The 27,777-nt window shown below is 48.6% G+C and overlaps 1 protein-coding gene, 1 long non-coding RNA gene and 1 pseudogene across 3 annotated transcripts; 2 read left to right on the plus strand and 1 right to left on the minus strand.

Annotated features, from left to right (window-relative positions):
• Positions 1 to 944: 944 nt before the first annotated feature.
• Positions 945 to 1,951, minus strand: LOC119789952. The gene is made up of 2 exons (XR_005281662.1): positions 1,791 to 1,951; positions 945 to 1,673 (listed from the first exon to the last, which is right to left on the minus strand). It is a non-coding gene; the product is annotated as an uncharacterized LOC119789952 (long non-coding RNA).
• A 5,531-nt stretch (positions 1,952 to 7,482) lies between these two features.
• On the plus strand, positions 7,483 to 8,235 carry LOC119790013 (annotated as a pseudogene).
• A 5,643-nt stretch (positions 8,236 to 13,878) lies between these two features.
• Positions 13,879 to 27,540, plus strand: sh2b1 (SH2B adaptor protein 1). Of its 2 annotated transcripts, XM_038295236.1 has the most exons (9): positions 13,879 to 15,668; positions 15,765 to 15,866; positions 19,031 to 19,122; positions 21,780 to 21,862; positions 22,122 to 22,274; positions 22,577 to 22,788; positions 22,863 to 23,037; positions 23,399 to 23,492; positions 25,807 to 25,973. In XM_038295236.1, exons 1-9 carry the CDS (start codon positions 14,004 to 14,006, stop codon positions 25,826 to 25,828), a joined length of 2,598 nt encoding a protein of 865 aa, XP_038151164.1. In that variant the 5' UTR covers positions 13,879 to 14,003; the 3' UTR covers positions 25,829 to 25,973. The 2 variants fall into 2 exon arrangements, with proteins under 2 accessions (XP_038151164.1, XP_038151163.1); XM_038295235.1 differs by lacking the exon at positions 23,399 to 23,492 and having other exon boundaries at positions 25,807 to 27,540.
• The last annotated feature ends 237 nt before the right edge of the window (positions 27,541 to 27,777 follow it).

Below are 27,777 nucleotides of genomic sequence, written 5' to 3' on the forward strand. Positions count from 1 at the left end.
TAAAGATTTAGAAACATTAAACCGAAGCCAAGAGTAACGAGAAACGATTGATTTAAAAATGTAAGGAATAGAAAGTAGAGATACTGGTGTGAAAATGTAATGATTAGAAGTCAGAAGTAGGAAGAAATATAAGTAATGGAGTAAAGTATAGATACCTAAAAAAATTACTTAAGTACAGTAATGAAGTATTTGTACTTTGTTACTTGACACCTCTGGAGTTTAAATATGAGGCATGTTAACTAATTAAATCATTTAGCATTAAATACTTTGATATAAAACATATTTACCATTAATGATTTAATAAAGCGTTGATTACAAAAGTTCCATTACTAAAATAGCTGGGCTGGTTAGAGCATAGAGCTATGAATCCAGAGTGTTTCAGTCCCACTGCCTGCACCTCTGGGCTCCAGTTAAATTATTAACTTCACTCTTTGCATCTCAGTTTCCTTCATAGATCATAATACTCAAAGCAATCCTTAAAAATACTTTAATGTAACGACATAAAACCGTTTATGTTTAATTGCAAAGTTTTTTTATATTTCATCCAGTTTGAGTTCAGTTTAAATAATTTTAATCTAAATAAATCTGCAATTTAACTAAAAAGGTTATTTTAAAAAAAAGTATTTTAGTCTTTTAAAGGTTTCTGACACGTCAGATTATTTTCTCTGACTCGTCTTTTTGGGTTTAAAATGAGATCCAAGTTTCATTCTGACTGCAGCTGTCTGACCCAAGATGGCCGCCCTCTCGGCAGGTCACCCTCTCTGCTGACAGCGTCCAATGAAGCGTCTGAGTATTAACGTCCATGCAGCGGGTCAGAGACAGACCATCTTACCATCCACTGGGAGCTGCTGCTAAGCTAACCGCTCCTAGTAACCATGGCGATAGGTTCCTTCCTGGTTCCTGCTCATCCGGTCGGAGACGCTTCAATGATTTTAACTGAGACATTTTTTTCCTCCAACAACTTTTATTCAGATAAAATGTACAACTGAAGCTGCAGAAATATTACAGCTGGAATGTTGAGTTACACGTCCAACAGTTTATGATTTTAAACAGAATCCGGTTCATTTACATAAGACACAGCCTGAAATAAAATGTTTCACATTCCAACCATCCCCTCCACCTCCACTAGGGGGAACCCCTGAGCTGACTAGCCCCGCCCCTGCTCTCCAGAACCTTCTAGACCCTTACAGTCAGAGCAGGTTTAAACCGGTTCAAACCGGCCTCAGCCACTTCTTGTTGAAGATCAGAGGTCTAAACCTGTGTTTTTCCCTCCTGGTCCTGAAGGCTTCCTGCTCTGCATGTTCTGGATGTTTCTGAGCTTCAGCAAAGCCTGATAATCTGCTATCAATTGCTAACAGGTGTGTGAAAGCTGGGAAACATCTAGAACATGCAGATCATTGTGCCTTCAGGACCAGGGTTGAAAAACACTGGTCTAAACGAATGAGCCGATAACTCCCTTAGATCTTTTCTAATTAAACCTGATAGTTCATCAAAGCTTAAATCTGACTTTATTCACTTTTAAACCAAACTTAGTTTCCTGGTCCCAGCTGTGGTTTAATCTGGATCCTTTAGTTTAGCGCGAGGCAGAGTCTAAACCCAGCCACGCGCTGACTCCATCTTTTACTTCTGTTTCTATGGAAACCTCAGTGTTTGCCTCACGGACGGGTACATTTCTGAAACGAACAAAACAAGTTTTCAGCATAAAACCTTCATCTTTCCCTGCAAACATGAAGACGCAGAAACAGGAAGAGGTTTGATCCACCAGACAGACAGGAAGTGGTTTTACTCACGGTTCGGAGACCCGGGAGGCGGTTCTGGCCGGTTCCGGTGGGTCCAGATGTTCCGTCCTCAGCGTGACTGAAGCAGCAGCGGCAGTTCCCTGCTTTATAGCCGAGGGAAACCCCGTAGCTGCTTCCAGAACTGTCTCTGCCCTCCTACCGTCAAGCTAGAGCAGACGGAAAGGACCGGATATGGTTCAGCCTTTCAACATAAAAGCCTTCCTAAACCACATCGCAGCCTGTGGGTCTTTCTAAGTTATTTGGATCTATGAGCTTCATTTTTAACTGTTTATATTAATACCTGCAGTCTGGATGTTTGAACTCTGAAACCAATTAGATTATCAATAGGAAGATGCTTCTGGAAACCAGCATTTTTTTTATCAACATGAATCCTCCTCCATGTTTTAATTGAGTTAAAATGCAGCTTTTTCCATTTTTTTTTACTGTGTAACCTTTTCACCAGATGCCATCATTATTCACTACAGCCTTCTGTTTTCACGGTTCTTGTGATCTGGAGTTCTCTTCATCAACATGCATGCAGGTGTCCCAGAGTTTTGAAGCTTTTGTTATAATTGATTAACTACCTGCTTTGATGTTTAATCTTTATTTACTTTGATTTCTCTCCTATTGTATTGTTTAATTCATGTAACACAGTTTGATTTGTCTATGTACTAAACATCAGTTAGTTAGATTAAACCTTTTCTGTATTCAGGTCATAATCTGTCAGAGAAACATTTCTATATGATTGTTAAATGTGATGATGATGATGATGATGATGATGATGATGATGATGATGATGATGATGATGATGATGATGATGATGAGAGTATTCAGAATATTAATGAATCCTGCAGCCTAAGTTTTGCATCCAGGTAGTTATTATTGCAGATATGTTTGTTCATAATAATGATGACTGGCTTTGCTCCATAGATCTATAAATGTAGATGAAGATGTTTCACAATATGAAGGACCTGCCTGTTAAAACAAAAGAAGATTTTAAAAAGAAGACTTTCTTACTGAAATGGAAACGTTTCTCTGCTTTCTTACTATTTAGATACAATGAAACTATTTTCATTTAAATTAGGCAACTATTAGAATAAACAAACCTTAAAAATCTTTTCAGACAATTATTACTTAAAAACAGAAAATGACAAACCTGTTCTCCATTTATGCAAACAAACTAATTTAGCTGCTTAATATATAAAATGCTTGAAACCAGAAGCAGAGTCTTTGTTTTTGTCATTCAGCATTAACTTTTTGCTTTATTCTGAAAGTCAATCTGTTCGTTTTCCGCTTTGCTCCCAGCAACTTTATTCTGACAGCCAAACGGACCAATCAGGAGCTGAATCTCAAGCGGACGTTTCCAAGGCAACAGAACATTCCAGCAAGCGATGGAAGCTTCTAGGCGGGGGCGGGGGGAGGGGGGACACAGGGAGGAAATCAGCTCAGATGAAAGAGAAGAAAGAAGTTTGAAGGAAGGATGATGGAGAAGAAATAAAATAATATTTAGATTCAGTGACGAAGATAAACAATCATTTTAGCCCCATTTTGATTTCCAAGGAAATAAATATGATTTGAAACAGTGAAGGAGAGATAAGAGGAAAACCAATTAACCAGGATTTAGATCAATTAGAGACGAATATTACTGGAGGCCAGGTTAACAAGATCCAGAGTTTCTAGAAACCTGGAAGGGGAATGATGGTTTGACCTGGTTTGACAGTTCAGTCTGTACCCAGAGAATGAGGACGAATCAGTTCTATTCAGTTTATTTCTATAGCTTCAATTCACATCATAGCATCTCAGGTCACTTTAGATCCAGATCATCCAGACCATCCAGTCAGATTGATTCAAAGTTTTCTATCTAAGGAAAACCAGCTGATTGCATCGACTCATTGACTCTTCAGCAATCCCTCACACTAAGCATGCTTGTAGCGACAGTGGAGAGGAAAAACTCCCTCTGAACAAGATGAAAAAGAAGCATAGACACAAAAGGCAACTGTCAACCACAGGCGGCCCCGTCCAGGAAACACACAGCCAGGCAGACGAGCTCCGAGCCAGCTCCCATGTCAGAGGATGAAGAGAGCACATCCAGTTAGTCACAGTCAGAGAAACAGGACTACACTGGAAAACAGGCCAAGCTCCAACATCTAGAAACAAAGGTGTTGATGGCAGCAGCACAGCTGATATTTCTCTCCAGGATGGAGTCACAGCCAAACAGGAACAGACCAGATGAAGCTACTATGAGAAAAAGCAGAGAGAGCAGAACGTTAGGAGTGGAACTAACAGATTCTGCAGAGTGGGAGAATAGAGATAGAATGAAGCAGAATGATGAAAAAGGGGTCCCTATGTCCTCCAGCAGTCTAAGCCTATAGCAGCAGAACTATAGAGATAGCTCAGGATAGCCTGAGCCAATAAAATAATATAAACATGTTTAATTACGGGAACATTTAGGGGAAAATGTGAACGATGCTGCTGGACCAGGATTTTAAATCATAATTCTAAAACAGTAAGTACAGTAAAAACAGTAAATAAACAAAATAAACAGTAAAGAGTTAATTAGAACTTAACTTTAATTCAGATAAGTTCAGTGAAGAACTGAGAGGAAACAACAGGAAAATTAAATAAATATGTTTCTTTTCCTTTTAGGCTCCAACATTCTGGATAATTTTAATGATAAACTGCAAAAGATGAGACATTATTAACAGATGCATCATGGTGACAGAAATGTTTTTAAACCCAGTTTAGTGATTCAGTCAATCAGAAACAGCTGCTGGATGGGTCACATGACTTCCTGGAAACAACAACAGCACTGCTTTCCAGCAGCTTCTAGGAGCTTCACATGATGATCTATGAAGGCAGTTGAACAGCATCAAACACTTCATGTTTAGACCTTCAAAATAAAAGCGACCTGCACTTCACTGCAAATCGTTTGATCTTATTTTGAAGAAAAAGCGGTAGTATTTCCGGTGCCGTTTCAGTAGCTTGGTAGATATCAGCGGAGAGGAGCAGCTTCAGTAGTTTGGTTAAAAACTGACAGAGAAAAAGTTGAATCATCATTAACTAATGAACTCTCAGCATTTATTGCTCATAATGCATAAAACACATAAAAATAATCAATATATAAAACATAATCACCAGCCTGAATAAAACCTTTCACACCCAGACATGTTTATCATAGCATTGATCCAAAGGAGCTGATGAGGATCATGTTCATCCATCGATACGACGAGGACCATCCATCCACCCCGTGGTCCATCCATCCACCCCGTGGTCGGGACGTTGGGGTCAAATGATGAAAGGATGACTTTGTTTTAAAGTGAGGAAGAGTTTCGCAACGTCGACCTCACCCTCTCATCAGAGACCATCTGGATCCAGTGGCAAGAAGACTGGAGACAGGAATGGATGCAGTGGACGTCCTACCTGTCCTGTCACGCCATATGCCCTCCATTGCTGGCAATGGCCTTTCAGCCTGTTAGTCACAGGAAGTAGTTCCACCAAATCCAGACTCCACATACTGGGAGGACAATCAATCCCCTAACAGTTGAAGATCAAGGATCAGCAACTACCACATATCATGCGGTAAGGTAAGATAGTCACACACTCACACCTGGGGAGAATGTAGAGAAGCTAATTAACCTAACAGTCATGTTTAGACTGTGGGAGGAAGCTGGAGTACCCAGAGAGAACCAATGAATGCTCAGGGAGAACAAGCTAACTCCATGAAAGACCCCGGGCCAGGAATCAAACCCAGAACCTTCTTGCTGCAAGGCAGCAGTGCTGCCCACTGCGGCACTGAGCAGCCCGGCTGACTGACTGACTGACTGACTGACTGACTGACTGACTGGCTGACTGACTGACTGACTGACTGACTGACTGACTGACTGACTGACTGACTGGCTGACTACCTGAACAAAGCTCCGGTTTCCATGGAGATTTCTGCCCTTTATTAAACCAACAAGTTGATACTTTTGTTAGAAAATTGGCTCCATAGTTTCTGCTCACTCAGATATTCTGAATTCATAAATTCTGACTCTGACATTTTTTCAGGACGACCAGAGGCTGGTTTAAAGTTCCAGCGATGACATCATGGCACGTGGCTCTTTGCTGCGCTCTGATTGGACGAAGGCTGGAGAAGCAGCTAGAAGTGAATGAGAGGCTTTAAATGGCGGTGAGACAGTTAGAGACAAACAGACCTTCAGAGGACATCAGGACAGATCCTCAGAGGAGAAGATCATAGACGCTGCTCTGCAGGGGAAGATCTGATCTAAAGTAAGTCATCATTTCAGTATCTGCTGCTTCACATTTCTCCCCTTTCTCAACAAACATCTAAATGAACGCTCTGATTATCTGATAGGAAGATAGAAGATGACCTTCTAGAGTGCAGTTAAAGACAGATGAAGGAAAATCAGATTTCTGGAACCAAAGGTTCTGCTGAACATCTCTGAGTCATTGAACACAGCATCACTGCACCTGTTTTCACAATCAGTTTATTGCCAGGTAGGTTTGCAATTACAAGGACTTTGACTTGGTGTTGATGGTTAGATATATATAGAATACAGGGTCTATGGCTATATACACTAAAAAACATACAATATGCTATATGCCAGGGCCCCGAACTGATGACGAGATGGAGCAGGGACCCCTAATTATATATATTCTATGAAATAGTGTTCTATCAAACTATAGTCACTCTATTACAGATGGAGCAATGTAACTAAAGTAATCCCTCCCTGGGATTATTAAAGTATTTCTGATTCCTGGTGTTGTGAATGAAACGGTGTCCAGCTTGAAAGAGCTCCTGTGTGTCTCTGAATGTGAGCATTGATGACTGAAAGACATCTTCTGCCTCCATTTATCTGTTTACTACAGTCTGTTGGATTCATGTTAATGTGGATTTAAAGACATTTTAATTAGTGGAATAAAATGCAGGGAGGAATATAGAAAAAAGTCTAATCAATCTAAACTTTCGCGACCCGCATGCAGTACCTCCATGGACCCCCTAGGGGTCGCGCTCCCCTGTTGAAGACCTCTGCTATATGCAATACATAGTATATAGCTATATACTATATACACAGTAGACTGGAGATGCTATGATGGTGTAGCTTGTTGGTCCTGAAGGAGGTAGAGAGGCAGAGTCAGGGTGACGGGGGTCTCTGGGCCTCCTGGATAAGGCTGGTAGCCGATTGGGAGAATGTGAGGTTTTTGTCCCGATGGACCGCAGCCTCCTGCCAGAGGGAGGTGACTGTGGAGAGGAGGAGGGGTGGGTCTTTAATGTGGGTATTGTGAGAGGTGCCCAGGCCCCCGCAGAGGTTGGGGAGGTGTCATGGAGGTGGTTGTAGGACAGTCGCTTTGTCTGTGTAAACAACCATAGAAGTCCTGGAATAATGTGAAATCTAAAGGGTTTTTTCTAAGAGAAAGAAATGATCCTGTTCACTAAAGTCCTCCATCTTCTTGTGCCTCTGCTTGTTTAGGATTGAAAGCAAACTCAGCCAACCTGGGTACACCTACTCCTGTGTGGGGGCTTTCCAGCACGGAAAAGTAGAAAACATTGCCAACGACCAGAGCAACCGGACCACCCCCAGCTTCACCGACACAGAGAGGCTGATCGGAGGCGCGGCTCTGAATCCAAGCAACACAGTGTTTTATGCCAAGAGGCTGATCGGTGGTCTAGGCCAACATGAAGCAATGGCCCTTCAAGGTGTTTTCAAAAGGTGGAGCTGTGCTCGGATCTGTTCAGGGGAACCCTGGAGCTGGTAGAGAAAGCTCTGAGGGACGCCAAGATGGACAAGGGTCAGATCCATGACGTAGCGCTGGTGGGGGGCTTTACCCGAAACCCCAAGATTCCAGAAACTGCTGCAGGACTTCTTCAACGGCCGAGAGCTGAACAAGAGCATCAACCCGGATGAGGCGGTGGTTACGGTGCCGCTGTCCAGGTCGCCATCTTGATGGGAGACACTTCTGGGAACGTTCAGGACCTGCTGCTGCTGGACGTGGCTCCTCCGAGTCCCGCAGATCGAAATCACCTTCAGCATCGACGGCAACGGCAATCTGAACGTGTCCACTGTGGAAAAGAGCCCCGGCAAAGAGAACAAGATCACCATCAATAAACAATAAGGGTCGACTGAGCAAAGAGGAGATCGAGAGGATGGTGCAGGACGCTGAGAAGTACAAAGCCGAGGACAAGCTGCAGAGGGACAAAATAGCTGCCAAGAACTCCCTGCAGTCCTACGCTTTCAACACTAAGAGCAGCGTGGAGGACGAGACGAAGTTGATAGACAAGTGTAACGAGATCCTCAGCTGGCTGGAGAACAACCAGCTGGCTGACAAAGACGAGTACCAACATTATTAGCAAGCTGTACCGGGGGGGGGGGATGCCCACTGGAGGTAGGACCCAACAATAAGGGGCCCAGTAGGTGGACTGATGGGGTCCTTCATGGGGACTCGTCTCCTGGACTGTTTGGGGTTCTACTGGACCTGTTAGCAGTGTTATGCCTGAACGCGTTCATTGAACGAAAGTTCATGAACTCGTTCATATTTTGGGCGAACGTGAACTGAACGTACTGCATTACTGCCTGATGAACGTTATTGTGAACTCGTTCATTCTGGTGTCTGTGAACGGCACACTCTCTCAGTTCAGCTCCGTTCAATAGGTTGCCAGATTTCTATAGAGTCCTCCAGGCGAAACCCCGGCTAAATCACACCGTAAACAGGCCTTAATATGTAGCGGGAAAAACACCCAATCTGGCAACACCAGCTACCAGCGTCGTAGCCTACAGCCGCGTGCGTCATCAAAACAAAATGCAGCGTGGAAGCCACAGCAGCATGGAGGCTACCGTGGAGGCGACAAAGCAGCAGTGTGATCACTTAAAACAGGTTTATGACCAGGTGGTCGGTGAGGATGATTGCAACAATCTGATATTTCTCTGCAAACTTTGCCCGCCGGCTTTCAGTAAAAAAATCTGCACTTCAGTAACCTTAAATTCCTACCTCAGCCTGGTCCCTGAGTTTGTGTTAGTAAAATCTTCTTGAGGGTTTTACTATTCATGTAACTTGTTTGTTAAACCTGCCTGGTATAATTTTCCAGGATTCCAGGATTCCTTTTTAGTATGTACTGAAATGGAATTTCAAATTGAAAAAAATATTAAAATAAAAAAAAACATTTGCACCTTAAAGACTACTTTCCTGTTTTTCTTTTAATAATTACTCATAAAAAAGACCATTCAAGCAGCACATTTTTCCTGATGTTTTTGAGAATATACTGTAGGGGTGAAAGCTGCAGCTGCTACTAGTGTGAAGTGAATGGACAGCAACAAAGCGTTAAAGCAACAATGGGGAAATGCTGTCCCCTCAATGCTAATGTAAACCCTGGTTGGATAAGGATTCAAAACTGGATATGAAGATGAAATCTGACGCACAGTTTCAGTGTTACAACTGATAAAATAATTGCTGTCTGTGGTTCTACAGTAGGCTATGGTGTAATTGAGCAATATATGAAAAAAAAAACTATGAACTAGTTCATTTTTTGGAACTGTGAACTTAGTTCAAAATTTTGAATTATGAACTATGAACTGAACTAGTTCATTTTAAAATGTGTGAACTGAACTTTGAACTAGTTCACATAGAAAGAGAACTTTCCCAACACTGCCTGTTAGGACATGGGACTCCTCTCACACTAAACACAGGCTGGTTTCTATGCCTGGCTTGTAAATATCTCAGATTTGTTGATGTTTTTTTTGTGTATGGATGTATAGTGTATAAAAACGTAACTTCCCATAATGCTGTGCGTTTAGGCGGGGCTGCGTAAGGTAAGGTCCCCCCATTAAAGGAGCGCCGTACCACCGCAGCACGGACAGTCTACCTGTATTACTATGCAGAGGTTTAATAAAACCATCTTCATCTCCGCTTCCATCTATTTGTGTGCGTGACCTCACGTGACCTCACTCAGACACTGATGTTTTCTGATCGAGTTCATCACGAAAACCTCTCATGCGAAAATGGTGCAACTTTTAAACATTTTATGTTTCTAAATATTTGACATTGAATGTTTTTATCTGTAAAATGCTGGACTTTATTAAAGACTCTGCTCTGTTTATTGCTCATTTTTAAAACCCTGACAACCATAAAGTTCATATTTTCTGAACATCTTTGAGATGATTTTTGTCTGAAATCAGGTGAACATAATGGAGAGGAGATTATTCCAGAACATAGAATTTATTACACAGTTTGAAGTTAGAGTTTATCCAGAGAAATGATCCTGATCTGAAACATGTTAGAGTGAAAAAAGAACCTTCTCTGGCCGCTAGGGGGCAGTGAACACACAAGACAGCAAAGAAACAGACAGGTGGGTAGAGAAGAGAAGCAACTGTTGGGCCTAAATTAGAGCAACATCACTTCAACATTTAATTACTAAAAGTAAAACAGTGGTGATCAGAGATTCAGAGAAAATGCTGCATCAGAACATCTGATTTAATGTTTAGAAAAAAAGCAGACAGACTTTATTTACAGGTTTTGCTATTTCAAAGATTTAATTTATATTATTAAAAAACACGAATTCCTGCAGAAGAAACACATTTCCAAAAGGATTTTCAACATAAAACTCATGAAATATATCCTCCTTGTGAAAACTGCATCTATGTTAAGAAGCTCTGAGGCGATAACTGCTCAGAGACTGAGAGCAGACAGAAATACGTCACTAGAATATTACTCAACTAGAAGGAAGAGGTGTGCTGCAGTAAAGCTACTCCTGATCGAACATTTTCTCTCCAAAATACAGCAGTAAATGTAACTGAGTTAAAGGATCTAGTTACTAGCAGCTTCTGAGCAGATTTTTCTGCAGTAGAAAGTAGCCATCTCAGAAATGACTTAAGGAAGATAAAATAAAAGAAATGTTTCTCCACTTCTAATGTTACGATCAGAACTTATTCTCAATATTGATATTTTACTAAACAAAAATCCAGTCGTTTGCAGATGTTTGTATTTTAACCAGTAAAATACAAACAAATTTAAAATTCCAAATAAAAAGTAAGAATTTTCTTTTTCTTAAATGCATTTTAATTATATTTATGAAACCAGTACTTTAGCAGTTAATGCATCATATTATGCATCATATCATAATACAATGCAGAATATTCCTAATTCTGATTTTCTCCAATTATACCAAGTCCTTATTCTCCATTCTAGTTCATCCTGAAGGTTGTCAATAAGGTCAGGAAGGTCACAGGAAGGTCGAGTTTCTCTACGCTGAACTTTATCCACGTACAGCCGTGACAGTGGACGGCACGGCCGTGGCAGCCCCCACTTCCTCACCGCCGTATCTAGACACCCAGCTAGGGGTAAGGGTAGAATAACGTAGCGCAGACCACGCTTCAAAACTGGGCATAAATCAGAAATATTCTAAATGACTTTGTTTCGAGTAAATTCTGGATGCTACCCACTCAGGACACTTGGAATACATTGGACGAGCAGTATGGAGGATTATTGACACGTTTTTGTGGACTTTTATGGACCTTTCTGTCTCGGGCACCATAGACCTCCATTATTTGAATGTCAGCAGACAGCAAGAAGCCTCCCAGATCTCCAGATGCATTTGAGATATCAAAAAAGTACTCCAGAGTGTTGTTCAGCATGGGGGTGAGTAGAAAATGAAGGCTAATCATGTTTTGGGTGTACTATTCCTTTAAGAACAGCAATACTTTCTAATGACTTTACTCAGTAAACATGGCAGAGCAGTGAATCTACAGTAACTACCCGACACCTTTGATCATACGGACACAGATTTCCACACATGGTGAATAACTGAGCTCAGAAATAACCAGAACTAAAGGATCTAGAATAATTGCAGTCAGCTGAGTTTCACCTTTAACCAATCAGGATGCTCGGATTGAACAGTCCCTAAAGAGCCTTGAGATGAATTAGAAACCAACTGAATTGAATGAAAAGGTTCATTCAGAATAACAGCACACATCTAGGATGTATTTCTATTTTGCTGTTGCATCATTTTCAGCTCTATGCCGCCTTTTGAAATCATTTTTATTTAATAAATAACATGAAGATCCAGAGCAGGAGCAGGAAGTTCGGTCGATGTTTAGGAAACATCCTGAGGTCCTGCAGCGATCCAATCATCTCATCCAACAAAGGAAAACCTCTGGAGAAATGCAACCTTTTTTATTTTCATTATAATCAAACAAAACCTCACAGAAACGGTTGAATAGTTTATATCACACTTTTTACCATAAAGTTTCACTTAACAAACAAAAACAAAATATATTTATGAATATATTTAAAGAAACCCAGTTTCTTTTTCGTTTTCATCATTTTATATTAGAGCCGTTCTTTTTAATTAAATATTTATTTTATAATTTCCTTTTCTTTCATTTACAGGGGATTTATTTATACTTTATTCAGTTTTTCTTTTAATATATATTTTTAATAACTTAGTTTAGTTTTTTTAAACAATATCCCGTCTTGCTACATTTTTAAATACAAACATAAATTTGTTTTATTTATCATTACTATTATTTTTATATATAATTATCTTTATTATTATTAGATAATAATAAATCACATAAGGTATATTTGAAAACATGTAGCTTTTCTGCAGGGAGTTGTAACTTCAAAGAAGACCGACCTTCTGGTAAATATCGCGAGAAATGAAGCCGTGCGAGATCACGGCTGGTGAAGGTTTAGCAAGGCTCACATTTAGCATCAACAGCAGCAGCCAGAAGCTCTGAGGACCAGGCTGGTTTAATCCTGCTGACCCGCTGGATGCTGAGAGCTTTGACCATCTGAGCTGCAGAGGAGGAACCAGGCTGGAAGGAGAAGGTACGGCTCATTAGTTAGCAGCTAGTTAGCGGCTAACTGTTAGCCCTTAGCTCGGAGCTAATGTTTTGGGTTAGCTGCGGTTGGTTTTCTGGTTCAGTCTGAGGATCGTGTTTATAAAAGCAGCATCAGAGCTGCTGAGGATGAAAGCAGCTGCTGGTTCCAGGAGGCGGTGAGCTGATGGCGGCTAAGAAGCTGAATGATGATCGCTGCTAACAGTTAGCTCACATCAACCTGTTTCCTCAGGTGGACAGTCCTTCAGGGACAATAATGTCCAGCATGTGGACAGGTGTGGACAGCATGTCTTCAGATTCTAATAAAACCGTTAGTTTAATAATGGAAGTGAGGCCAAACAAAGCAGCTAAAATCAGATTTAAATCTGGTTTAAACATATTGATTAAAATCCATGAAAATCAAAAATTAGACACGTTCAATCAGACAGCAGTTAATGTAAACTAACGTTTTTATGATCTATAATAAATGAAAGGCCATTAAGACCAGAGATGGTTTATTACTGAGGAATAGAATAAAATCATGTAGTTCAGCCTGTTCTGCTTTATCCGGGTGTCACTGTGAGGGCCTGATGGCCCCCCCCCAAACATCTCCCACTGAATCCACTGGTTGGTTAGTGTCCCAGTCTGCAGTCACGCCAGTCTGGGTTTTGGTTCCCGCCCCCCATCGGCAGTGGCCTTGTTCCTGGCCCCGTCGGCTTGTTCCCGCCCCCCCGTCGGCGATTGGAGTTTTCCTGCCCCCATCGAAGGGGGGGCATGTACCCAGCCCCTATGGCAGGCGTCATGTTCCCGCCCCCGTTGGCGGTGGCCGTGTTCTCGCCCCTGTCGGCTTGTTCCCGCTACCGTCTGCGATCGGCGTGTTCCCACCCCCCTCGGCTTGTTGCTGCCCCCGTCGAGGATCGGCATATTATCGCCCTTGTCAGTGATCGCCATGTTCCCGCCCCCGTTGGCGGTTGGCGTGTTCCCGCCCCCGTCGGCGGTTTGCGTGTTCCCGTTGGCGGTAGGTGTGTTCCCGTCGGCAGTTGGCGTGTTCCCACCCCCCGTTAGCAGTGGCCGTGTTCCCGCCCCCATCGGCGGGGGACGTGTTTCCACCCCCGTTAGCGGTGGCCTGACGGTTCATGTGTGTCTGTGTGTTTCCAGAATGTGACCGCTGCTCTCAGGACGGCCATCAGAGGATGAAGATGACGCCGCTTCCCTGAAGCTGGTCTGAGGAACGGGCTCTGCTGCTGAAGCTCGCTGCCGTCGCCCCCTCAGAGATGATGTAACAGGGCTGCAGCACTCGGACCTGCCGTGGTTTCGGGTCCATACTGACCTGCTGGGCTGTGAGTGAGCAGACAGATGTGCTGCTGGTGCCTGAAGTGATCCTACTGAACTGAGTCCCAAACGTTTCCCCAGGATGAACGGCTCCCTTCTGACCCCGCCCAGCCCGCGGGCAACTAACTCCTCCCCCCTCCCACCCTCCCCATCTCCCTCTCCCCCACCCCCCTCCCTCTTACCTTTGACCTCCAGACCGCCCCCTCTCCCCCCTCTGGTCAGCCCGCCGCCCCAGCCCCACCCTTCCTCCCTGTCTGACACCCCCACGCCGTCGCCGTCCCCCTCCCTCAGCTGGACCGAATTCTGTGAACTCCACGCACGCGTCGCAGCCGGCGACTTTGCACGCCACTTCCGGGCGTTTCTCCAGGAAAACCCACACTACACCCCGGACTCGGCAGCGGCGTTCTGCCGGCGCTTCACCGACCGCTTCATCCGCCATTTCCAGAGCGAGCTGGAGGGGGCGCTCCCTCCGAGCTGCGCTCCGGGGCATGATGAGGGAGGGGCCTGGGCTCCCCCATCTGATGCTACCTCCCTGGAAGAGGATGCCGTCTCCCCCCTTTCAGGACCCGGGGGAGCGGCCCTGCGGGGCCCCCCAACCGGCACGGCGCAGGTCACGCCCAAGCCCGCCCCGTCCCGGCTAGTGCTGGAGAGCCGCTGCGGCGACCGCTTTCAGGATTCCTACGCCCAGGGCGGTGTCCTACCCCCCTCCTCTTCGTCGTCGTGCTGCTCCTCGGTGGGCGGGAACAACGGGCGGCGGGAGGAGAGGGGCGCCGTGCCGGACCCCGCCAACGGAGACGCTCCGGCGGAGGAAGAGGAGGACAGTTGGCTCGGAGCGGCGTCGGTGGACGAAGGTGTGGAGACAGAGGAGCGGGGGGGCGAGTCCTCGGAGGCCGACGGCGCTCCTCATCTTCCTCTATCCTCCATTAGTCCTCCTCCCGACTCCAGAGGGAGCAGCCTGTCCAGCTCCTCCAAAAACAAGCTGAAGAAGCGCTTCTCGCTGCGGAGCGTGGGGCGCAGCGTCCGCGGCAGCGTCCGCGGCATCCTGCACTGGCGGAGCTCCTCCAGCGACGCGGCTCAGACGCCGCTGCCCTCCAGCTACAGCTACACCGTGGGGGTGCAGGACTCGGCCAAGAGGGGCGCTGCCACACAGCCCCCTACGCCCACCTCCTCCATGCCCGTCTCGCTGTCTATGCCCCTCTGCCTTCCTCACTCCTCCTCCTCCTCCTTGCCTCCCTCCTCCTCCAGCAGCGCCACCTCGCTGTCAGTGTCTGAGGCCGCCAGGGACCGCCGGCGGAGCAACGGCGAAGGAGGCGAGAAGGACAAGTGGAGCCATCGCCTGGAGAAGCTCCGACTGACCCGCTCTCCTCCGCCGCTCCTCAGCCAGAACGTGCCCCACGGTTCCAACTCACTTCCTCTGGGCAGCGCCGCCGCCGCGGCTCCTCCAAGGAAGGTGGGGCGGCTGGTGCGGGAGGGGGGGGTGAGCGTCAGCTCGTCCAGTGACGAGTTGGGGGGGAGCCACGTCTTCTCCGGCTTCACCTTCGGCCTGCTGCATCACGGCACAGAAAGCAGCCCCTCGGCTGCTTCGGCCAGCCCCCAGGCGGCCCCGGTGCCGCCTCTGGTCAGCGGGGGCAGGGTTCCCTGGAGGGGGGGCCGCTGGCATAAATGTCGTCTGGTTCTCAGAGAGCGGGACCGTGAGGGGGGCGAGCGAGGAGAGGAGTACTACCTGGAGTTCTTCATCCCTCCAAAGGTGAGTCTCTCCCTACCTAATGGGTCCATCAGAACCGGATCAGAACCAGGAGAAGACAGGAACCGCTCTGGGCTGAACCGCTCTTCTGTGTTTCAGTCCTCCAAGCCGCGGCTCACCGTTCCCTGCTTCTCCATTGTGGACGTGAGGAGCACCACGGCCGTGGAGGTCCCCGACAAGGAGAACACCTTCCTGCTGCAGGTACTGATCCGGTTCTGGGAATCAGTTCAATTAATCGGTCCAATGAATCGGAATCTGTTCATTGAATCGGTTCATTGAATTGGTCCAATAGATCAGTCCAATGAATCGGTTCATTGAATCGGTCCAATGAATCGGTTCAATGAATCGGAATCGGTTCATTGAATCGGTCCAATAAATCGGTCCAATGAATCGGTTCAATGAATCGGAATCGGTTCATTGAATCGGTCCAATAAATTGGTTCAATGAATCGGTCCAATGAATCGGAATCGGTTCATTGAATCGGTCCAATGAATTTGTTCAATGAATTGGTCCAATGAATCGGTTCGTTTAATCGGTCCAATGAATCTGTTCAATGAATTGGTCCAATGAATCGGTTCATTGAATCGGTTCATTGAATCGGTCCAATGAATCGAATCCATTAAATCGGTTCAAAGAATCTGTTCAATGAATTGGTTGTTCATTGAATCAGTTCATTTAATCGGTCCAATGAATCTGTTCAGTGAATCTGTTCAATGAATTGGTCCAATGAATCGGTTCATTGAATCGGTTAATTTAATCGGTCCAATGAATCGATCCATTGAATCGGTTCAATGAATCGGTTAATTGAATCGGTCCAATGAATCTGTTCAATGAATCGGTTCACTGAATCGGTTCAACAGAGCTATGGCTCTGAGTGAGTTTGGCAACTGTATTAAAAATAAATCTAGGATTATTCTTATTCTCCTCTATTAATGAGGAGAAATATGCTGCTCTTGCTTTACAAAGGGTCCTCTTATACAGCAGTAAACCATTTTCCCAGACTAGGAAGGACTCCCGCAGGCCTGTGGAGCGATATTTTCTCTCCAGTTTCCTAGCATTTTGCTTCAAAGTACGCAGCTCTGCATTAAACCAAGGAGCAAGCTTTCTATTTTTAACGGTTTTCATTTTCAAAGGAGCTGCGTTGTCTAAGGCAATACGCAGAGAACTAGCAACCCCATCAACAAAATCATCAACCTGTGAAGGGGAATAAGCTAATCTTTTGCACTCTGCAGCACTGCTCAGCGACACAGAGGAGAGAGAAAGTGAAGCAGATTCTTTAAAATGTATAACTGCTCTATCTGATAAAGATCTACTAAAATATAACCTTCTTTTGGGGGAGGAGAACTCTGTTAAAGTAATCCTGAAGGTTATTAGAAAATGGTCAGAGAGGACAGGGTTGTGAGGAAATACTGTTATTTCTTCACATTCTATGCCGTATGTCAGCACAAGATCCAAAGTATGAAGATGAGAATGCGTGGGACTATTCACATTTTGAACAAAGCCAATAGTGTCTAAGATAGCATTAAAGGCTGCTCTTAAGCTATCGCCTTCAATGTCAGCATGGATGTTAAAATCTCCCACTATGATGACCCTGTCAGTATTTAATACCAAATCAGAAAGGAACTCTGAAAACTCATCTAAACATTCAGAGTAAGGACCTGGTGGACGATACAAAGTTACAAAAAGAAGAGGTTTTCTTGCCTTGAAATTTGGATCAGGGAAATTAAGGGTTAAATGTTCAAAGAGTTGTAGGTATTAATTGTTTTGGGAGTAATCAGTAAGTCAGACTGGAAGATTGTTGCTACTCCTCCTCCTCGCCCAGAACTTCTGGGGATGTGAAAATTTAAATAGCTTGAAGGAGTTGCCTCATTTATGCTCACATAATCCTCTTGCTGCAGCCAGGTTTCTGTAAGGCAAAACAAGTCAATGTGATTATCACAAAACAAGTCATTAACTAGCAGACTTTTAGAGGAAAGAGATCTTATGTTAAACAGACCGCATTTAATCGTTTTAACTTTTCCCCCCAATTGGAATTATTTTGATTTTATTTAGATTATCATGATTTACTCCTTTGGGAATATTTGCTAATTTATTAGATTTTGGTCGTGGGCAAGACACTGTCTGGATGGAGTAAAGAGTGGGTAACAGTAGAGAAGCTGCAGAGAGGTCTGTTAAACTAGGACTCTGCTTCCTGGTCTGCACCCTGGGGGGGGGTCAGGGTTCTGGAGGACTAATAAATGTGGCCAGATCCTAGAAAGAAGAGCTGCACCATCCAAAGTGGGATGGATGCCATCTCTCCGAAACAGACCAGGCTTTCCCCAAAAGGATTGCCAATTATTAAGCAAAGATTATCCCCCACCCCCCCCCCCCCCCGCAGACACTCTGCTGCGCCTCCCAAATTGTAGGTGAGCACAGACAGTGCCGCAGAGGCCGGCTTGTTTTGTTTTTATGACCGCCATTGCGGAAAACAATGGACCAGCTAGAAGAGCGAGGTACGCCAGAACGCGGGGACCCTTTTCCAGCTGGATCTCCGCTCTTTTTAGCCATCATGTCCCTGCGTTGTTGAATAACCTGGCCCCCCATGTCCTCGCCGCCTCGGCCGTATCTAGACCCACAGTGTATAGCGCAGACGACGATCAAAATTGAGTATAAACCAAAAATGTCTGCATCAAGCTCACTGCGACACACTGCTGCTGGGAGTCTAACCTTTAACCCCACACTGCTCCCCGGGAGCCACATAATGGCAGCCCGCTGCTCCCCAAGGGGAGGGGTTAAATGCAGAGAGGGAATTTTGTTGCTCTGTACTGTGAAAGTGGAATGAGAATAAAGTTTAATTCTATTCTTGTTTATTCCAGTTTTATTAGATTTAATTCCTAGTGAAATCATATTTAAATTATTCTTTTTTCATTTAGTGGAGGAATAATGATATAAACACAAATCAAAGGAACATTTTGCCAAATGAAACAATTACTCGCCATCATCCGGATACTTTGTCTGTGAACTGGAACAGAACGAGGGCTGAGGGTGAAACGTTTCACGAGGACACGAGGACGCACACTTATTGAGAAACAGCCGGGTCTCTGTGGTCTATCAGCAGCTTCCATGTTTCAGAACCAGCAGACAGCTGTGATGATGATGATGATGATGATGATGATGATGATGATGATGACTCGCTATGAAGCAGCCAATCAGACGTTAGGGTCTCTAAGGAGTGTCCCTCATGGCCCTCCGTAGATCACAAACATAAAAACCTGTGATCTTCAGACTTGCTGTGGTTCTGGATGTTTCCCTCGGTGGAACCAGAACCCAAACAGGCCTGCCCGTTTCTGACCCGTCTCTGACCCGCATGTCTCTGTTCTTCTCAGCTGGAGGGGTCGGCCCAGTATGTGATCGAAACGCGAGACGCCGTCCAAATGAGAGCCTGGCTAAGTGACATCAGAAACGCCATCTGTCTCAGGTAATCACCCAGCCGGGTCAGAACCGGCTCACTTCCTTTCTCTTTGATTTTCACACTCTAGCAGAGACCTGTTTTCCCACCAAACCGGTCCCATCGGGACCTCTGGTTCAATCAGGACCTCTGGTCTTTGGTCCCATCAGGACCGCTGGTCCCATCAGGACCGCTGGTCTTTGGTCCCATCAGGACCGCTGGTCCCATCAGGACCGCTAGTCTTTGGTCCCATCAGGACCGCTGCTCCCATCAGGACCGCTAGTCTTTGGTCCCATCAGGACCGCTGGTCCCATCAGGACCTCTGGTCTTTGGTCCCATCAGGACCTCTGGTCCCATCAGGACCGCTGGTCCCATCAGGACCGCTGGTTTTTGGTCCCATCAGGACCGCTGGTCCCATCAGGACCTCTGGTCCCATCAGGACCGCTGGTCCCATCAGGACCGCTGGTCTTTGGTCCCATCAGGACCTCTGGTCCCATCAGGACCTCTGGTCTTTGGTCCCATCAGGACCTCTGGTCCCATCAGGACCGCTGGTCCCATCAGGACCGCTAGTCTTTGGTCCCATCAGGACCGCTGGTCCCATCAGGACCTCTGGTCTTTGGTCCCATCAGGACCTCTGGTCCCATCAGGACCGCTGGTCCCATCAGGACCGCTGGTCTTTGGTCCCATCAGGACCGCTAGTCTTTGGTCCCATCAGGACCTCTGGTCCCATCAGGACCTCTGGTCTTTGGTCCCATCAGGACCGCTGGTCCCATCAGGACCTCTGGTCCCATCAGGACCGCTGGTCTTTGGTCCCATCAGGACCGCTGGTCCCATCAGGACCGCTGGTCTTTGGTCCCACCAGGACCTCTGGTCCCATCAGGACCGCTGGTCCCATCAGGACCTCTGGTCTTTGGTCCCATCAGGACCTCTGGTCCAATGAGGACCGCTGGTTCTTGGTCCCATCAGGATCGCTGGTCCAATGAGGACCGCTGGTCTTTGGTCCCATCAGGACCACTGGTCCAATGAGGACCGCTGGTCTTTGGTCCCATCAGGACCTCTGGTCCCATCAGGACCGCTGGTCCAATGAGGACCGCTGGTCTTTGGTCCCATCAGGACATCTGGTCCCATCAGGACCGCTGGTCCAATGAGGACCGCTGGTCTTTGGTCCCAACAGGACCTCTGGTCCCATCAGGACCGCTGGTCCAATGAGGACCGCTGGTCTTTGGTCCCATCAGGACCTCTGAAGCTGTTGAGTCCAAAGGAAACCTCTCCATGACATCAGACTGTCAGATGTTCTGAGATGTCCATCTCCTTCTGGTACCGACGGTTCTGTGGGTCCAAACAGCCTGGCATGCTGAGGACATCACAGCCAGGAGACGTCTGGACATCAAAGACGTTTGGAGCTGGAACTCAGTATTCACCTGTGATCCACAGACAGCGCAGGATTGGCCAAAGTATTTCTGCTCCATAAACAATTATTAGTAATAAACGGAGGATGTGGGATCTGGGGGTCAGTCATCATGGAGTTCTTTCTCGTGATTGGCTCATACAAGGGAGCTCTGTGATTGGTTGCAAACCATCCGCATTTGTGTATCGAGGCCAGTGATGGGAGTAACGCCGTTACCTTGTTTTTGTGGAGTAACTAGTTACTATAACTAATTACTTTTTCAAAGTAACGTGTCCAAAACTGATCAAGGCGCATCAGGAGAGTCTCAGTAATCCTCAGAAATGCAGTGAAGTTTAAAGACCTCTGGAAGTTTGGAGTTAAATTCCTGATTGTTAACGGAGCAAAAATCCTCTGACCAATCCTGCGCTGCGTGGGGGTCACATGACCGAGAACAGAGACCCTCTGACTCCATAGAGAAGCTGCTCCTTCATCAAGGACACACTGAAGAACCACAGAAGTTCTCTGGTTCTGGTCCGGTAGGTCCAGTAGGTGTGGGGTTCTGGTCCAGTAGGTGTGGGGTTCTGGTCCAGTAGGTGTGGGGTTCTGGTCCGGTAGGTCCAGTAGGTGTGGGGTTCTGGTCCAGTAGGTGTGGGGTTCTGGTCCGGTAGGTCCAGTAGGTGTGGGGTTCTGGTCCAGTAGGTCCAGTAGGTGTGGGGTTCTGGTCCAGTAGGTGTGGGGTTCTGGTCCAGTAGGTGTGGGGTTCTGGTCCAGTAGATCCAGTAGGTGTGGGGTTCTGGTCCAGTAGGTCCAGTAGGTGTGGGGTTCTGGTCCAGTAGGTCCAGTAGGTGTGGGGTTCTGGTCCAGTAGGTGTGGGGTTCTGGTCCAGTAGATCCAGTAGGTGTGGGGTTCTGGTCCAGTAGGTGTGGGGTTCTGGTCCAGTAGGTGTGGGGTTCTGGTCCAGTAGGTCCAGTAGGTGTGGGGTTCTGGTCCAGTAGGTGTGGGGTTCTGGTCCAGTAGGTGTGGGGTTCTGGTCCGGTAGGTCCAGTAGGTGTGGGGTTCTGGTCCAGTAGGTGTGGGGTTCTGGTCCGGTAGGTCCAGTAGGTGTGGGGTTCTGGTCCAGTAGGTGTGGGGTTCTGGTCCGGTAGGTCCAGTAGGTGTGGGGTTCTGGTCCAGTAGGTGTGGGGTTCTGGTCCGGTAGGTCCAGTAGGTGTGGGGTTCTGGTCCGGTAGGTCCAGTAGGTGTGGGGTTCTGGTCCGGTAGTTGTCTGGATCTGGTGTTTACCCTCCTCTCTCTGCCGCAGTGAGCAGGACGACGCTGAAGGTTTCTGCTCCCCCTCGTTGGACGTCAGCGGTACACCTGAGACCGGCGAGCGTCTTTCACAAGGTGAGTTAGTGGTTCTGATCTGGTTCTGGTCCAGTTCTGCTCCTTCAAGCCTGATTCAGGAGACTTCAGCTGGTTCTAATCCAGAGATCTTTAGGAGAATAGTTCTCAAACAGGAACTCTGAAACCCTTCAGAAAGTCAGCTGAGCTGGACCAGAACTTCTCCAGGGGGCTGGAGGACCAGAAGTCCGTGTTCTAAGTTCTTCCTGACCCAAACATCTACCTGTGTTCTGGTTCTCTGGGTTCCTGCGGTTCCCCTCAGTCTGTTACGGAGGGATCGGAGGCTCCTCGCCCCTGATGGACCCGCTTCCTCCAGAACTTCCACCTAGAGCTCCGCTGGACGAAACCGATGGCAGGACCTTTGGCGGCAGCGCCGGGATGGGCACTCCGTTTGCTGAGACGCCAGAAGCTACAGGTAAGCACCTCCCCGAGGAGCAGAACCCTGAGGGACCCGGTCAATGGGACCAGAACCAGCCAGTCCGAATGTCCCCAGCCCTGCTGGACGGTCCTGGATCAGGTCCGGTTCTGTCTCCTTTACTGCGCTCCTACAGCCAGACCCGGTCAGAAGTTCAGAGGAGCTTCCTCCTCCTCCTCCTCCTCCTCCCTTGAGTCCAGTTGGTCGAGGATCCGTGACTGATGAGGACATCTCCAGGTTCTGGTCTCCTGGTTCTGGCCCTGAACAGAACCTCATGCTGCTCCCGTCTCTCCGTCCTCCAGGATCATTCCTCTTCTCTGACGCGGTGACGTCCGACGCCGTGGAGCACCCGCTCAGCGAGTGCCAGTGGTTCCATGGCACCCTGTCGCGCCTCAAAGCGGCTCAGCTGGTTCTGGCCGGCGGCCCGGCGAGCCACGGCGTGTTCCTGGTCCGGCAGAGCGAGACGCGGCGCGGGGAGTACGTCCTCACTTTTAACTTCCAGGGAAAGGCCAAGGTGAGTACGGAGGAGGACTTCCTGTCCCAGAGGGACGTTTCTGCGCCTCTAAGCCGTCCTCCTGTGTCCCACAGCACCTCCGTCTGTCCCTCAATGAGGACGGGCAGTGCCGTGTCCAGCACCTCTGGTTCCAGTCCATCTTCGACATGTTGGAACATTTCCGGGTGCACCCCATCCCCCTGGAGTCCGGCGGCGCCTCTGATGTCACGCTCATCAGCTTCGTGGGAGCCGCAGCGGTCCGGCAGCCAGGTAGGAGGAGCCGGCGTAGCTTCCCTGGACGGGCCTGGGGCACTTTCCGTGCCTCTGCATGCTTTGGTCCGTGTTTCTGTGGTTCTCCGTGGTTCTGCATGGTTCTCCATGGTTCTCCGTGGTTCTCCATGGTTCTCCATGGTTCTCCGTGGTTCTCCGTGGTTCTCCATGGTTCTCCATGGTTCTGCATGGTTCTCCGTGGTTCTCCATGGTTCTCCATGGTTCTCCATTCTCATAGCTCTCATCAACAGCCACTTTGTCCCAGTTTGTGACTCGCTGCTGCAGGAGGAGCCGTTTGACCCCCAGCAGCGTCCATCTGACCTCTCTGTTGTTGTGTGTATGGTTGGCTCGCCCCCTGCAGGCCGGGATAGGGCAGGCAGTCGGCCCACGGTCTGCGATGTCATCACCACGCCACGCCATCCCGACTCTCCATCAACCCCCATCTCTGATTGTGTGTAAGTGCGCCCGGACACGGCTGAGAGGACGAGTGTGAGCCATTTTTACCCAGACTCTCATGGTGGCTTCAGGCTGTGGGCCCTGAGAGACCTTCTCAGCCCAGTTAGTGCAGGTGTTCTCCAGATGTTTCCAGTGAGCTCTGGTCCATGCTGATTATTTCACATTTCTATTTTATAGTTAAACACAGTTAAACCGGCTACGACCAGCTGAAACCGGTTCTGGTTTATCAGCCATCCTAACACGTCCCATGCTAGCCGTAGCCATCCCATGCTAGCCTTAGCCGTCCTAACACATCCCATGCTAGCCGTAGCCATCCCATGCTAGCCTTAGCCGTCCCATGACGCCCCATGCTAGCCTTAGCTGTCCTAACACGTCCCATGCTAGCCTTAGCCGTCCCATGCTAGCCTTAGCCGTCCTAATACGTCCCAATGCTAGCCTTAGCTGTCCTAACACGTCCCATGCTAGCCTTAGCCGTCCCATGCTAGCCTTAGCCGTCCCATGCTAGCCTTAGCCGTCCTAACACGTCCCAATGCTAGCCTTAGCTGTCCTAACACGTCCCAATGCTAGCCTTAGCTGTCCTAACACGTCCCATGCTAGCCTTAGCCGTCCCATACTAGCCTTAGCCGTCCCATCATGTCTCATGCTAGCCTTAGCCATCCTAACACGTCCCATGCTAGCCTTAGCCATCCTAACACGTCCCATGCTAGCCTTAGCCATCCCATGCTAGCCTTAGCCGTCCCATGATGCCCCATGCTAGCCTTAGCCGTCCTAACACGTCCCAATGCTAGCCTTAGCTGTCCTAACACGTCCCATGCTAGCCTTAGCCGTCACATGCTAGCCTTAGCCGTCCCATGCTAGCCTTAACCGTCCCATGACGCCCCATACTAGCCTTAGCTGTCCCAACACGTCCCATGCTTGCCTTAACCGTCCCATCATGTCCCATGCTAGCCTTAGCTGTCCCAACACGTCTCATGCTAGCCTTAGCTGTCCCAACACGTCTCATGCTAGCCTTAGCTGTCCCAGCACGTCTCATGCTAGCCTTAGCCCTCCCAACACGCCTCATGCTAGCCTTAGCCGTCCCAACACGTCTCATGCTAGCCTTAGCTGTCCCAACACGTCTCATGCTAGCCTTAGCCGTCCCAACACGTCCCATGTTAGCCTTAGCCGTCCTAACACGTCCCATGTTAGCCTTAGCCGTCCTAACACGTCCCATGTTAGCCTTAGCCGTCCCGACACGTCCCATGCTAGCCTTAGCCGTCCCAACACGTCCCATGCTAGCCTTAGCCGTCCTAACACGTCCCAGTGCTAGCCTTAGCCGTCCCAACACGTTCCATGCTAGCCTTAGCCGTCCCAACACGTTCCATGCTAGCCTTAGCCGTCCCAACACGTTCCATGCTAGCCTTAGCCGTCCCAACACGTTCCATGCTAGCCTTAGCCGTCCCAACACGTCCCATGCTAGCCTTAGCCGTCCCAACACGTCCCATGTTAGCCTTAGCCGTCCCAACACGTCCCATGTTAGCCTTAGCCGTCCCAACACGTCCCATGTTAGCCTTAGCCGTCCCAACACGTCCCATGTTAGCCTTAGCCGTCCCAACACGTCCCGTGTTAGCCTTAGCCGTCCCAACACGTCCCGTGTTAGCCTTAGCCGTCCTAACACGTCCCGTGTTAGCCTTAGCCGTCCTAACACGTCCCATGTTAGCCTTAGCCGTCCTAACACGTCCCATGTTAGCCTTAGCCGTCCTAACACGTCCCATGTTAGCCTTAGCCGTCCTAACACGTCCCATGTTAGCCTTAGCCGTCCTAACACGTCCCATGTTAGCCTTAGCCGTCCCAACACGTCTCAGCGCTAGCCTTAGCCGTCCCAACACGTCCCATGTTAGCCTTAGCCGTCCCAACACGTCCCATGTTAGCCTTAGCCGTCCCAACACGTCTCATGCTAGCCTTAGCCGTCCCAACACGTCTCATGCTAGCCTTAGCCGTCCCAACACGTCTCATGCTAGCCTTAGCCGTCCTAACACGTCCCATGTTAGCCTTAGCCGTTGGACCAGAGGGACAAACCTGTGGACCTCTGGGCTTCATTCTCTGGAACGCGCATCAACATAGCGCCTGATCTGGTCTGCAGTCCCTCATAAACCAGAACCATCTGAGGTCCCGCAGAGACAGAGCGGTACTGATGGGTCCATTGAAGCCACCAATGAGAGTCCAAATGGGATCAGATGTTTCTGCCGATCATCTTCCGTCTCCTAGGAGTCCAGATCTCCCCTCACTCCTCCCTCTGGTCACTCTTCTTCTCTCCCTCTGATCCTCCTGCAGACTCGACCAGCAGACCCCGTAGTCCACCTCAGCCCCCTCCGCTGCCACCGGGACGCCCGCCACCACCCACCCCGCCTCAAGAGAGGGGCAGCGAGGCCGAGCCCACAGGAGGAGGAGCAGCACCGCCCCTTGGAGCCGCCGCCGCCGCAGCAGGCGGAGCAGGGAGTGGAGGAGGAAGTGGGGGCAGCGGGGGCGGCAGCGGGGGAGGAGTGGAGGACTGGGAGGAAAGGGAGAGAGACACTCCTCTACGGCAGCTGGACGCTGTGGACGGGGAGGACAGGGACGCAGCCAGGGCCCCCCGCGCCGTCGACAACCAGTACTCCTTCTTCTGAGGGAGGTGGCGGCCATCTTGGCCGTCCAACACTACAGAGACGAGCCGCTGCTCAACACTAACAGCTGAACACTTCTTCACTCTGTGGTCCGAAAAGCTTCAGGTTCTGAATCCTCCGGGTCAGAACCCAGCGGACCCAGTACCTCGCCGTGGTCCCGCCAAGACAGCCAAACCTTCTCTAAGCGTGTTCCTACTGCGCCGAGCAGACCCAGAACCTTACACCGGCCCTGGTACCGCCGCCGACCACTGAGCCGGGCCTCCTTTGGACCCAGGCTTCCCTCCAGAACTCAAACGTTTTAGCCCAGAACCAGAACCTTTCTTTAGACCACTGTCAGTCATTCAGGGGAAAAGGTTCTGAAGCCTCCAGCAGAACCAGAGAGGTGTCTGAATCGGACCTTCACCAGCATAACCCAGGAGAGCATGAAGCCTCCACCGGGCCTCTGGAGGTCCAGTTTGCTCAGGTTCTCCTCAGCAGAACATGTGGAGAGGACGAAAGTTCTGAAGACGACCCGCTCCATCCTTCTGGGAGGAACCTGTTCTGGATTCCAAAGGACGCCATAAAACCCAGAACCGTGACAGCGGCTGAGGTTCAGCAGAACCAGAACTTCTGCTGCATCAGAAGGTGGGGGTGGGGGGTCCGACCCGGTTTAGCCCGGAGAAGCTCCAGCCTGAAGAACCTGGACCTGCTGCTGGGTTCTGTCCTGATGCTTGGATCGGCTGCAGGTTCTGTTGACCCAGTTCTTGGTCACCATGGTAACAGGAGCCTGTGGAGCTGAAGGTTGGTGACAGCAGCAGGTTCTGACCCAATTAGAGCCCACTGGACCAGAAGGTTCTGTTCCATCCACCAAATGGGTCCAACTGGTCTCCGTTTCTGCCTCCATCAGCAGCTTCTGTTGACCCAGAACATCCAGACGTTTCTATTGGACCCAGGTCCAGAACCGACCCAGCAATAAGACTCCTGGTTCCCAGATGGTCACCTGACAGGAAGTGGTCTGTGATTGGCTGGAAGCTGAGCCGTGTAACGTTCTGGGTCTGGAGCAGGAAGGAACCATTTACCTCAGAACCGGACCCGGGTCAGCCGGGTCAGAACTATAGTATTAAAGGCTTTTATTTTCTAAGCGTGTTCCATCTGGGTTCAGACGTCTTCGTGCCTTTTTGGTTCGCCCCCCCAACCCCCCCCTTTCTGGTTGTGCCTTTCCGTCCCCCGTCCTCCCCCCGTCCTCCCCCCTTCCCTGGTCTCATTGGAGACTCTTCGTGCCTTTCTCTGTCTCTCCTCTCTCTTGGTCGGGACGGTTTGCTGAGGACGGCCGGCGCTGCCGCTCCTCGCCGTGTGTCCGTAGTTTCAGGTACTACATTGAATTTAATGATGATATAATATAAATATAGTGAAACATGGAACCGGACCTCTGCTGTCTCATTTCCTCTTTGTAGCATTAAGGTTCTGATCCGATTGGACATCGTCTCCAGATGTTTGATCTGGTGGGACGGGTCCAGTCTGAGCAGATCCTGTTCCTCCTCCCAGTGCGGAGAAGCAGCTGCTGCTCTGAGCTCCTCCCCTGGTTTCAAAGGCGACAGAGGAAACCATTGCTGGGCTCCAGAATCTGGTTCCTTGGATCCTGATGGATCCTCTGTTCCGGGTT

Source organism: Cyprinodon tularosa, unplaced genomic scaffold (genome assembly GCF_016077235.1).
Source record: "Cyprinodon tularosa strain WSP-4 unplaced genomic scaffold, ASM1607723v1 ctg352, whole genome shotgun sequence".
Lineage (NCBI taxonomy): Eukaryota > Metazoa > Chordata > Actinopteri > Cyprinodontiformes > Cyprinodontidae > Cyprinodon > Cyprinodon tularosa.

What these genes read in the sequence shown, in the direction of transcription:
- sh2b1 (XM_038295235.1), top strand. Translation starts at nt 14,004, where the DNA reads ATGAACGGCTCCCTTCTGACCCCGCCCAGCCCGCGGGCAACTAACTCC. An exon ending in AGAAACGCCATCTGTCTCAG is followed by an intron (nt 19,123 to 21,779) that starts GTAATCACCCAG and finishes TCTCTGCCGCAG; the next exon opens with TGAGCAGGACGACGCTGAAG. An exon ending in ACTTCCAGGGAAAGGCCAAG is followed by an intron (nt 22,789 to 22,862) that starts GTGAGTACGGAG and finishes TGTGTCCCACAG; the next exon opens with CACCTCCGTCTGTCCCTCAA.